Source organism: Protobothrops mucrosquamatus, unplaced genomic scaffold (assembly GCF_001527695.2).
Source record: "Protobothrops mucrosquamatus isolate PMUCROS unplaced genomic scaffold, P.Mucros_1.0 scaffold126, whole genome shotgun sequence".
Classification (NCBI taxonomy): Eukaryota; Metazoa; Chordata; class Lepidosauria; order Squamata; family Viperidae; genus Protobothrops; species Protobothrops mucrosquamatus.
This window is the reverse complement of record NW_015386493.1, coordinates 1,027,421-1,040,175: the sequence shown is the minus strand read 5'-3', so window position 1 is coordinate 1,040,175 and position 12,755 is coordinate 1,027,421. Positions and strand designations below refer to the sequence as shown.

At 35.7% G+C, this 12,755-nt stretch overlaps 1 protein-coding gene across 1 annotated transcript in view; it reads left to right on the top strand.

The window, feature by feature from the left end:
- Nucleotides 1-12,755, top strand: part of TRIO (trio Rho guanine nucleotide exchange factor) — a 244,272-nt gene that overhangs the window by 159,852 nt on the left and 71,665 nt on the right. The window contains exons 27-33 of the mRNA XM_015813007.2: nt 235-324; nt 2,018-2,110; nt 5,721-5,832; nt 7,743-7,933; nt 8,542-8,643; nt 9,798-9,940; nt 10,743-10,842. Of these exons, the coding sequence (XP_015668493.2) occupies nt 235-324; nt 2,018-2,110; nt 5,721-5,832; nt 7,743-7,933; nt 8,542-8,643; nt 9,798-9,940; nt 10,743-10,842 (831 nt within the window). The remainder of the gene's footprint in view (nt 1-234; nt 325-2,017; nt 2,111-5,720; nt 5,833-7,742; nt 7,934-8,541; nt 8,644-9,797; nt 9,941-10,742; nt 10,843-12,755) is intronic.

Below are 12,755 nucleotides of genomic sequence, written 5' to 3'. Positions count from 1 at the left end.
GACATCATTTATGATTAAGGATATTCAGTATCTGAACACATGCATCTTGGGAGGCCTGGTTGAATCAGTTTACAATCTGACTAATATATAACATTTCTTGCCTTTAGTAATAGTTTTCCTTCTTGCATGCCAGTTTCTTTATCCAACAGATTTAAACTCAAATAATTCTTAAATAGCCAAGTTTCCACCAGATGGAGCTTTTTACAAATCATTTCAATCTTTTTTTCTTTGCAGGCAGATAAGTTCCAAATGTATGTGACTTACTGCAAAAACAAACCAGATTCAACTCAGCTAATTTTAGAGCATGCGGGAGCATATTTTGATGTAAGTACAGGATTGTGGTGCTTCATTTACACCACCTGACCTCTGAAAGTATATTTATGTATATAGCACACACATTTGCGTATACATACATGCAAATGCACATGGTGAGAATTCAGCATTGGCTTTGAAAGGATATAGATGCAAGTTTGACATGAACCCTATTCAAAGAACATCCCACAGATCTTTTCATCACAGTGAAGAAAGCTTAATCTTGGCAAGATTTTGTTTCATTCTAGTTCTTAACAGTCACTATGTTAAAACTTCTATTTGTGACATCAGAATGACCTGATTTTATTCCAGTTACCTCAGGTCAGCTTGACTATCCAGTGTATTTGTGTATGTTCTTCATTTGACTGTTCCTATTAAAAGATAGGTTTATATTGACATGCCCCAGGAAGAATTTAGTTCTAAAAACCTGCTTCCAGGACTTTTTTTTTTTTTTCAAAAAAGAAAAGATACAGTGAAAGATGTAAGGTAAGACTGTCAACTATCAGTTATTGACACTGAATGAAACTAATAATGTAATACATTGTGTTTTGTAAATCTTTAAATAATAATGGAGGGAGAGAAAGTTATAACTGCAATTCCTTTTATTGGATTTGGAGGGCCTCTTTTAAGAAAAAAAATATCTTTGAATCAATAAACAGTTCTTATGTTGGCATACAGCTTTCTTAGTCCAGAGCTAATCCACCCAGTTTTATCACCGATGCCTATTTAAAGACACACCCAGAACCCCTCTGAATAAAATATTTATCTTGCAAAATCCTAAAATGCTATTTTGGAATTCAGAGTTAAGTCTGAACAGCAATCAAAATATTTTTTCATATATCGGAGTATTCAACAATTGTAAAAGAGTATATCTTTGCTCATTCTCAGTACAGTAGTCTTGTTTCACTTTGCCAGAAGAAGTATTATTGACATTTATTTATCTATTTATTTAGCAAATTTATATAGCCACCCTCTCAGAAATATGACTGCAGGCAGCACAAAACAAAACAGTTAAAAACAAATATAAATAACTCTAAAAACTCAAGAGTTTTGCTCTGGAGTGCTATTTTGCGCTTCAGAAATGTTGTTTTAAAGTACTGAAGCCAGATGAAATGGGGATGTGATTTTTCCCCAGAGCAGTTTATATCAAAATGCTAGATAATACAAAAATCCAAAAGAAAAGCAAAGCAAGATTATTAGAATCTAAAGCAGAATTCTTCACACTGATAGAAATTGGAGCAAGTACACCTGCCATAATTATACTACTCATTTAACAAAATATAATAAAAGTGATAGTTTGAATTGTCTATGTAGTGATGTTGATGTTTCATGTTGTGTTAATATTTCACAACATGCCAACGTAAACTACCCTTTTGATATTCTAATAAATGACATGCTTATATTAACAAAATGTGGAAGAAGCTTATAAATGTGCACAACCACCATTGGACTCAGATGGGTTCTTAATAAATATTCAGCAAAAGTGAATAACTTGAATAATCCATGGTTTCAAATGTTGTTGAGCTAGAATTCCCTCGAGGCCTGGCTGGCATGTCTAGTGGTGAAATGGTTTTCACAGTTTTTATATATAGGTCAAGCGTAAATATACATTATGCTAATTGATGAGGAACGTGATGAAAAATTTATCTGCAAATTTTCTGACTTAATTTATACTTGGTTCTAAAATGTTTAACCTGTGTTGCAGGAAATACAACAGCGGCATGGCTTAGCCAATTCAATTTCATCTTACCTTATCAAACCAGTTCAACGGATAACAAAATACCAACTTCTTCTAAAGGTGAGTGTCAATATGGCCTTCATTTGTGTAGCTGGGTACCTTTTTTACACTGAAAATATGCTTTTTGAAAAACACAGTTTTATTAGGCTACAGCTAAATAGAAGAACTCTTTATGAGTGACCCAACATACATGATGCTGGCTTAGTTTGGTATAAAAAGTACCCTAAAAGAACTATTTGGAGATCATTATGGGGGGAAAATAAAAGATAGCCTAAGAACCTCTGGTGAGATCTGGTGACATCTAATGCTGTATACTGTTTGAATTGAGCCTGATTTCATTTGTGATTTCTAAACCAACCATCTGTAAGAACCTGGTAGATTACTTTTTTTAGATGCTACTGTCACTTGATCTTATCAGGTCTTTTTAAACTTAACTGGGATTCACAGTTGAGGGGAGATTTGTTATTGTTAGTTGCGAAGTCATGTCCGACCCATCGCGATCCCATGGACAATGTTCCTCCAGGCCTTCCTGTCCTCTACCATCTTTTGGAGTCCATTTAAGCTCACGCCTACTGCTTCAGTGACTCCATCCAGCCACCTCATTCTCTGTCATTCCCTTCTATTGCCCTCAATCTTTCAAGGGGAGATTGAGATTACGATAAATGATTAGCTAGAATAGGATAAAATGAGTCTCATGGTGGGGAAAGTTGCTGAAGATCCTAATCCTATATACTACAGCAGCTGATGGTTCTAGAATTCAGAGATTATCTCAAGACGTTTGGTGGCTTAGAATCATGTGGGAGCAGGCAATCATTGAAATAGCTGCCCAATTCTACATCATTTAGGATTCTAAAATTGAGAGTGAGGAACTTCAAATAATGAAGCAGAGTATCTGATCCCTTTCGCTGAGATTTTCAACCCAGGCATGGGACTGAAACTGTATTACTGTAGCTGCTCTTGTGAATGAGACCTAAATCTGAGAAAGATCCTGCTTAGTTTGGATCTTTCAGTGGCATTTCATACATGGACTATGGTATCCTTATGAACTGTTTATGAGAATTAGTAGTGGAGGACACTGTTTTGAATTAGTTCCCCTCTTATCTGAGCAGATAGTCTCAGTCAATACTAATAAGGGATGAATCTTTGGCCACTATTATAATAGGTGCCACAGGATCTGGGTTCTTTCTATCTTGTATATCATCTATATGAAATATTTGGGCAAGGTCATTTATCAGTTTGGAGTGAGTTGTCATCGCTATGTTGATGATAAAGAAGATGCAGAGGATATTCTTATACAGTATTTGGTGGCAGTAAGGGCCTGGATGGGATGAAACCAATTTAAATTGAATTTTAACAAGATGGAATTGCCAGAATTTTTTATATACTACAGTAGCCCCTATGCTGGCTTTCAATAGGATTGTATAGGCTTTCTCCCTGATGAATGTCTTATTTATGAGCAACTGGTGGCTTGGGCAGCCTTTGCCCTTCTCCAACTGATGCCAGTTATAACCTTTTTGGAAGCAAGAAACGCTGATGACCTTTGCTGATGCCCTTGCTTTCTTGAGAGTCAACTACTACAAAACACTGCACTTGGAACTGTCTTTGAAGATTACCCAGATTGTGTGCAAAAGCTGTTTTAAACAGCTGTTTCAAACTACAGTATTCCATTTGGGCTTTTGGACTTTGAAAAAAACCTATCACATCCTGAGCAACAGTTAGAATCCGAATCATAATATTCTCTCCAAGTCACATCGACTTTCAGAAGCAACATATCTATAGATACGATCATGGCATGAATGGCAAAGACTTTAAAGTCTTTATTTATTTGCGTTTTGGCCTAAGTCCTTGACTTCCTTTTCATATGTTTTGGCTTTGTGTAATTAAGCTGCATAGCCCCAACCCCAACTCCTATTATTTAAAATCAAGAAACTGAAAAAAAAACATGTTTAAATGAACATGTATCTACGAGGTACACACTCTTACATTTCATGAATTAACTCTTGTTAATAGTTTCTCTTATTTCCATTTCCCTCTATATTTAATTAAATTTAAAATGTTGCCTACTCTATCTTTCCTTTACATATAAGTATGCAGCCAGCAAAAAAAATAAATGACTTTATGCAGTGTAGTATTTCTGTACACTACAATGAATTGTCAAGGGACCAAAAAGCCTATTAAAAGCCACTAACGGAGGCTTAACAGATGGTAGAAGGTGCATATGAATAAGCAGTGGAGACTCAAGCAACCTGTATATTGACAGAGCTATATACGAAATGTTTGTGATATTCAGACAACTTCCAAGTGTTAAACCAAATTAATTCATCTCATTTGGAATACTTTTAAATGTTCCAGTAAAAGAACAAAGCAATCTCTTGACATTTGGAAATGGGTTGCTGTCATTTTTACTGGAATACAGTAAAAAAAAATGCGGAACGCCATTGGCATTTGTTAAATGAAAAAAGTAAGTGTTGTTTTCCTGCACATTGACATCTTAAATAATGAAGCAAAGCAGTGGGAATGGCTTACAGCAGGGATCTCCAAACTTGGCAACTTTAAGACTTATGGACTTCAAGTCCCAGAATTTCCCAGCCAGCCTCTAGCTTACAGTTATGTAGCAAACTGGAATATGAGAGGTATGTAGAGTATGAAGAACTGGTATCAGTGCCCTTCCAATCTGATGAAGTATATAATATGTACAAGCTCAACAGTTCATACCAGCCTTAATCAAATACATTTCAGCCTACTACTAGCCACTGTGCTCTGGCACATTGTTTCTCAACTTTGCTAACTTTGCTTTGCTTTGTTCTTTCTTTTACATCATTTCGTACATAGCGCCAACAGTATACAGGTGCTTGAGTCTCCACTGCTTATTTATATGGACCCTCTACCATCGGTTAAGCTACCTTTAATTGCTTTTAATAGGCTTGCAAAGTGAAGTTTTCAATGCCTTGATTTGGAGAAAGCCAGCAGGGTTGGGGCAAGTCTTCTCTCAGAGGAAATGATCTTTAAAAAAAAGTATATTTAGTTCAAGTCCTATATTATTTCCCAAGTGTCTGGGAAATAATAACACACTGGAATAAAGCGCTAGCCTCTAACATAATATGTGTTTTTAAAGATTATTTTAGGTTTATGGGCCTTCTCAGAAAATAAGTTCTGTATACTAATCTGCCCACGAAGAAGAAGAAAAAGATAAATGATATGGCAGAGAGCATCATTAAGCTAAAGAAGATTGGTGCAATATTGCCAGTTTTGTTACTGGCAAATGGGTGTTTACTTTCTTGGATAGCATCCATTTTATGAGGGCACTTTGAAGATGCATTCAAGACTTCAGAGGATTAAGTTGTGGTTTGGCTAATGACTTCAAGCATCCCATTTAATTTCTCTATATGCAAGGTAGATCAGATAACTAAGTATTTACTATGATATAAACCCCACCCTTCATGTTCCCTTGTGTGATGTCACAGTACAAGTCTGAAAGAGTAGAACTTGTGCCATGTGGTCACAATGGCCATCTTGATCTTTTGGTATCATTGTAGTTGGAAACAGACACATATATCCTAAACACCTCAAGTTAGAATATTGGTATCTTATTAAAAGATTGCAAATGGTAGCTTAGGTAGCTAAGATTTATAAAAATAAAATATTGAATAGTAATATGACACCTTTACAGGAGCTACTCACCTGCTGTGAAGAGGGTAAAGGTGAGATTAAAGATGGCTTAGAAGTTATGCTTAGTGTGCCAAAGCGAGCCAATGACGCTATGCATCTCAGTATGCTGGAAGGTAAGATTCATGATTATTTCTTTTCTGTATATTCTCTTACTTCTAAGGAATTTTCAAAAGCTTGTTTAAAGTAGACTGTTATAAAACCATTTCTTAATTTCCTGACAAATCTTCTGGGTTTTTTTTCCTCCTGTAACCTTAGAATTATGATTGTTCTAAATAAAAAAAAAGTAATTGCAGGGTACTTGCTTATAATCATGTTCTGTTTACAAGTATTTGAAACCAAATCTGTTGTGTCATTTAGTCATGGCTACTGTTTTTTAATATTCTTTTTTGATCAGTGGAGAAGAATGCAGCTAGTCAATCTCTTGTAATTGTTCCTGTGGTAAAGTTATTAACAGCAAATCTGCTCTAAAAGTCACCCAGATTTGGACAATCTTCCTTTTAGAACGGGTGTCAAAACTGGTGGCCCGCGGGCCAGATACATCATGCCAAAACTGCGCTCACGTCATTGCTGGCAATGGAAAGAAAGTTGCGGTGTGTCGTGACATGTCAAGTGACGTTGCGAGTTTGACACCCCTGTTTTAGAATACTACCAAATAAATAAAATATGAAATAATTTGAAGAGTTCTGTTCAGGCAGAGCAGGAAATATGTAGGTCTGCAAATTTATGTATTTGTCACCAGAAAAACAATAGTAAAAGAGGTCTCGCCATTCTAATCTTGATTCAACTCTAGATATTTTTGTCATTTGATTGCCTGTTGAAAGATCATTAAATGTTTACAATTTTTTTTAAAAAGCCTTTAATTCAATATTTAATTGCCTCTTGAAAAGCTGGTTAGACAGTGAAATGTTATATTACTTATGCTGTCACATATAAATTAATGGCATATTACATTTAAGAAAATTAAAGATGTTTTTAACAGAAGGGGTACAGGTAATCCTCAATTTACAACAGTTTCCCAATATATAAATATTGCTTAAATGTCAACATGTTAGTATCTAACTAATAGCTAACTAATTAAAGACCCATGGTGGCGCAGTGATTAGAATGTAGTATTGCAGGCTAACTCTGCTCACACTGCCAGGAGTTCGCTTCCTCCTGCTCAAAGTTGACTCAGCCTTCCATCCTTCTGAGGTTGGTAAAATGAGGACCCAGACTGTTGGGGGCAACAATTTAGTTTCACACCTTCAGCTTTTGTTTGCTTCCTAATCATTCCCCCACCCTTTCGAATGCTCCACTTACTGTCTTAAACATACTGAAAGCAATGTAATTTCACTGCAGGGCTGGGAGCCGGGGGGGGGGGGGGCACAATACACAAAGAGCCTACTCTCTTGAAATGGCTTTCTCTCCATTCTCTCTGCTCTGCAAAGGGGAGAAGAGTTTGGTAAAGGAGAGATGGCCAACAGAAATTGCTTGCTTTTTTTCTCCCCTCTTCCTGCAGAGCAAAGAAATTGGAGAAAAAGAGATTTCAAGAGAATACTTTAAGCTGTTTGCATAGTGCACTTGTGTTCCCCAGACCTGTTCTTGCCAGCATGATTACATTGCTTTTGATGTATAGAAGAGCAGACAACTTACTTTCTTGCAATTGCTTTCTTTCCAAACTGTCCACGCTGTGAGGAAAAAAAGAAAACCTGTCCCAAATGGAATGATAATCACTTGACTGTGACTGATCCTGCAAAGGTCATAAATGGGCTGTAAAGTTATTTTTTTCCAGCACCTTCATAATTTTGAATGATTGCTGAATGAATGGTCACAAACAGCCAATCTCTAAAGGAGTTGTTGATGATGTAAACCTTATATACTTTTACTAAAGAACAACTTCCGAGACCTACATTTCTAAAGTCTTCCTGGAACAGTGATAAAAAAAATCTATTATAAGAAAATGAACTAAGTTTTATCACACACCCATGTCTGTTTCTCTCTCTTCCTTTCTTCTTTCCTTGAATTCCTCCAACTTGCCTCCTAGGTTTTGATGAGAACATTGAATCTCAGGGAGAACTCATCCTTCAGGAATCCTTCCAAGTGTGGGATCCAAAAACTCTCATCCGGAAAGGGCGGGAAAGACATCTCTTTCTTTTTGAGATGTCACTTGTCTTTAGCAAAGAAGTGAAAGACTCGAGTGGAAGAAGTAAATACATCTACAAGAGCAAGTTGTTTGTAAGTTACTATTACACTGGAAAAAAAGCAAAACCAAACCTATTTGCTAACAACTTGCAGTATGCTCAAATATTGCAAAATGGAGTTAATTGCTCTCAGATTTTTCTTAAAAGATTTCCAGTTTGTAAAGTCATACGCATATTATTGAACATACCATTTTTTTACATAACTGCAAAAGAAACTGGTAGCCCTTTTACATAAGGAATAGATTCTGAAATATTTTGAAAAATGTTCTCTTAAGCAGATATTGTAGCATTATTCTTTCATCATGAAGCAGATCTGCAGTAAAAAAAGAATATTTCAAGGGTATATGTTGCTAGTCATTCCAATTTGCATGAAAGCTTTTGATTAGTACAGTGAAATACGTTTGGTTGATCCTAAGTCAGGATTTGAAATACTGACAAAGTTATTCTTTTGAATCATGTAAGCCAGCCAGGAAATAATAACTGCTTATTACCGCACAACTGCTTATTATGTACTTTGACTTCTGTTGAAACATTTTTGGTGATTAAGAGGTAACTGATTTTTAAAACCCATTAAAAATGTGTTTTCATGTTACAAAATTTTTCCCACAACTAACAACTAATACTTCTTCCTTTAATTTTCAGACTTCTGAGCTGGGTGTCACAGAGCATGTAGAAGGTGATCCCTGTAAATTTGCACTGTGGGTCGGAAGAACTCCTACTTCAGACAACAAAATTGTGCTAAAGGTAATTGATATTCATACTCCTAAGCAGAGGGGCAGCCTCTGACTATTCAAAGCATGAAGTTCAACCTTTTGACATGGCCATTATTGTTTTTGTCTTAATTTGGAGTCTATTTTTGAAGACATAAAACAAAGAAACTGCCTCTGAAAATTGTCCATTTTAAAATTGAATTTTAATGGTACAATCTCAGAATGCTGGAAGCTGCTTATAACCTGAATGCTGAGGGCTCCCATCCCTGGTATTAAGTGTCTTTTGGCTTATAGGTAATCCTTGACTTACAACTATTCATTTAGTGACCATTCGAAGTTACAACGGCGCTGAAAAAAAGTGCCCTCATTTTTCACACTTACAGCCATTGCAGCATCTCCATTGTCCTGTGATCAAAATTCAGACAACCATGTATATATGACTGTTGCCATGTCCCTGGATCATGTGATCATTTTTTGCAACCTTCTGACAAGCAAAGTCAATGGGGGACTGTGTTACTAACTTAAGAACGGCAGTGATTCACTTTACAGTTTACAGTTACAGCAAGAAAAGTCATAAAATGGGGCAAAACTCATTTAACAACTGATTTGCTTAGCAACAGAAATTTTGGGCTCAATTGTGGTCATAAGTCAAGGACTATCTGTAATAGAATGTCATTTTTAAACAGACAAATGACTCATAATACCCAAAGTTCAAAGCAACATCCAGGTCTTGAAGACCAAAGTTGCAAACAGCAAGACATGACACTTCTTGTGAATAGTGTGTCATCCTAACAACTCATACAAACTTTGTGGAAGTAAGTGTGCCAAGAAACTGGAAGTATCTGTGTGTAAATTTTAAATAGGATTTTCCAACAGTGCTAATAAGTCTTATATTATACTATATGTTTCTAACTTGCTGTCATGATCCCTGGAGACTTGTATATAGATCAGGGATGTAAAATGCAGGAAGCAAGTCTTATCTTAAAAACAATAAATTAATAGTGAAATAAGTATTCATTTTTCAAAACTAAGGAGCAGAAATATTTCTACCAATGCTTTGTATCATTCTTGTTTAAGACATTCTGTTACTTGGCAAGCATGACTTTTCAAGTCTGTTCTTAACAATATACTAAAACAAATCAAATTTGGTTTCAAATACTTGTAAACACAATATTCTTTATCTTCAAGGCTTCCAGTATTGAGAACAAACAAGATTGGATCAAACATATCAGAGAAGTAATACAGGAAAGAACAATACATCTCAAAGGAGCCTTAAAAGAGCCTATTCACATTCCTAAAACTGCACCAACCACAAAACAAAAGGGAAGAAGGTTAGTAGAAGTCCAGTCTATTGCAGGAAATGGTTCTTCTCTTTTATGCAATCCGTCTCAACAGAGTGGCTAAGCTATTTTTGGAAAGTACATTCTGGATGATGATGATGCTAAGTTGCAATATATTAAAAATATTTAGGTGATTGGAACCTTAAATACAGATATGTATCAAATTTGATTGATAAATCACTCTGCTGAGAAAGTTTACTGTATAATGTATAAAGTTGCAAAAAAGTTAAATGCTAATGGGAATGGAGCAAATGGAACAATCTGTAAGAATTATAGCATTTTGAACTTCTTAGGAAAGAAGTCTGGAAGGAAGAAGGACACATAATAAAAACGTCTGTGTTGTCCTGAGATTTAAGTGCATATCAAATAAAATATTAGCTATGAAATACTGATGCATATAAACACAATGTGTAATACTGGAGATATGTTTTTTACACTCTCTCAAAATATTAGAATCCAGTAGCATATGCTGGTATGAGACTCAAAATAGATAAAAGATATAGAGATAAACTAGGATTTGCAATCACATGGTACATTAATTTGGGGAGATTTCAACAAGGAATTGGACAAATTAATAGAATATAAGGTGACTGGTTGGTTAGTACTGTATATATTTAATACTTGTTATATTTAGCTATAATGGTATTTGTTAAGGAATTAATGAATAGAAGAATACATTCTGCACTATTCTGTTCTGAATTGAAATATCAAGCTATTTCAGTATATAAGATGATTATTAAGAAATTGAGTTAAGAAATTTCTGTAAGAAACATAAAACATTTTATGCTTACAGAGATGGAGAAGATTTGGATAGTCAAGGAGAGGGTAGCAGCCAACCTGATACTATTTCAATTGCATCACGAACCTCCCAAAATACATTGGATAGTGATAAGGTAAGCCAAAGATAATGAATTTCATTATTTCCTTTGTTATTTAGCTGAACCTGCAATGAAATCATGCATACATTTTTCTCCCAGTAAGCAATGTATCACATAAATGAGTCTCCAGAACCCAGAAATTAGAAACATGAAGCTTATTTAAGAATTGGATTTTATCTTTATTTTTATATCCTCTGATCTCCAATAAATTCAGAGTTGGTTGTACATGTCTTCCAGATGGTCAATAGCGCTAAGCTATTAATGCTCGTGTTCCTATAGTTTCAGCTATGAAAATTAAATCCTTTCAGTTTGTGCAACACCATTCACATAGATAAAAGGCATATCTACAGTTTATGGTTAAGAGAACACAGACATTTGTGCAATTACAGAGAAAGGAGGTGATTGTTTCCCCCATCAGTTGAGGGGTCTGGGTTTGTGTGTGTGTAGGTTTATGTGAGATAGGATAGGGGCAAGAAAATGAGCAGAGCATGCCACTGCTATGATAGAGAAGTTTGCTTCTTTAGACAGTCTTCTCATTTGAAAAGCAAATTACTGAAGATGCATCTGACTCGCACCCTTGGCCTAATGTTTCCCTTCAAAAAAACCTTCATGAAGGGAGACATTTCTTGCTCTACATAGCTTTTTCATCTTATAGCAGAAGTCCCCAACCTTTTGGGCACCAGGGAACAGTTCTGTGGAGAAATGTTTTTTCACGGACTGGAGAGTGTGTGGTTTTGTGTGCTGCCTACATCCCACAGATGGGGCTTTGCTTGTTTCTGCATACCGGTTGCTGGCATGCTGTGGCTCGGTACCAGTCCACGGACCGGGGGTTGGGGACCCCTGTCTTAGAGGATGCTGTTTAAGGGTCCCTAAGTGTATATGCAACTAGCAAAACTTTAAAATTCTTCTATCATAATGAACAATAAACCACATCGTGGCTTCCAGTATTTTGGCTTGGTACAAAGTACTGGGTTGATTAATTTGTGCTTTTAATATTTCTATTAAAACTAAATGGCCAGAGACAGATTTATGCCCTAATAAGACATGCCAAGATTTGAAACTTCCATATTCTATATTTCTATGCAAATACTTACAGTTATAATTCTATTAAGAATTTTAAGTAAATAAAAATGAAGATCAAATTTAGATAGGACAGTCCTTAACTGGGAGCCTCTTAGTGCTGTTTGGTGTCTTGTTAATTATCTAGCTAAGAGAAAAATGACTTAAATTTCTTATACTGAAAAAGTGTACGTCTTTGGTAATATAGATAGCAAAACTCACTAAAATTAATTATTATAAATTTTTGATAATTCTAAATTTCTTTCCATTTCTCAGATCTAACCTCTCTGAATAATTTTAAAAACTTTCAAGAATAATTTTTGATACACAAAGTTTATATAATATTTAAGTGGATTGTTTCATCTTAAATAATGTAGATATACTCAATGCCAGGGATGTCAAACTGCTGGCCCACGGGCGAGATGCATCATAGCAAAACCGCACCCACCCCATTGCCGGCAATGGCAAAAAGGTTGTGATACGTTGTGACACGTCACGTGATGTTGCGAGTTTGACACCCCTGCTCTATGCAGTGCTATCTCTTGACAACAAAGCTGCCACTGGAAAACAGTCAAAGCTTTGCTCTGTAAATATTTAGACACGTTTCTAAAGACGTAGGTATGGTAGAATTGAAAAACGTGGAAAGAGGATGAGATGATAAGCCTTTTACTATATTATTATCCTTGTGTATTTTGAATCAGGAATGGGCACATAAATAGGACTATACCATACACTGCTTCATTAGTCTGAATTAAATCATTTTGTAGAAAGTAATGAGAGATGACTATTGGAAGATCTAAAAGATCAGGTTAGGGACATCATCATGGGCAAGTGTGTGTGCTTGCACAAGTGGAGTTGCGTGTGCTCAC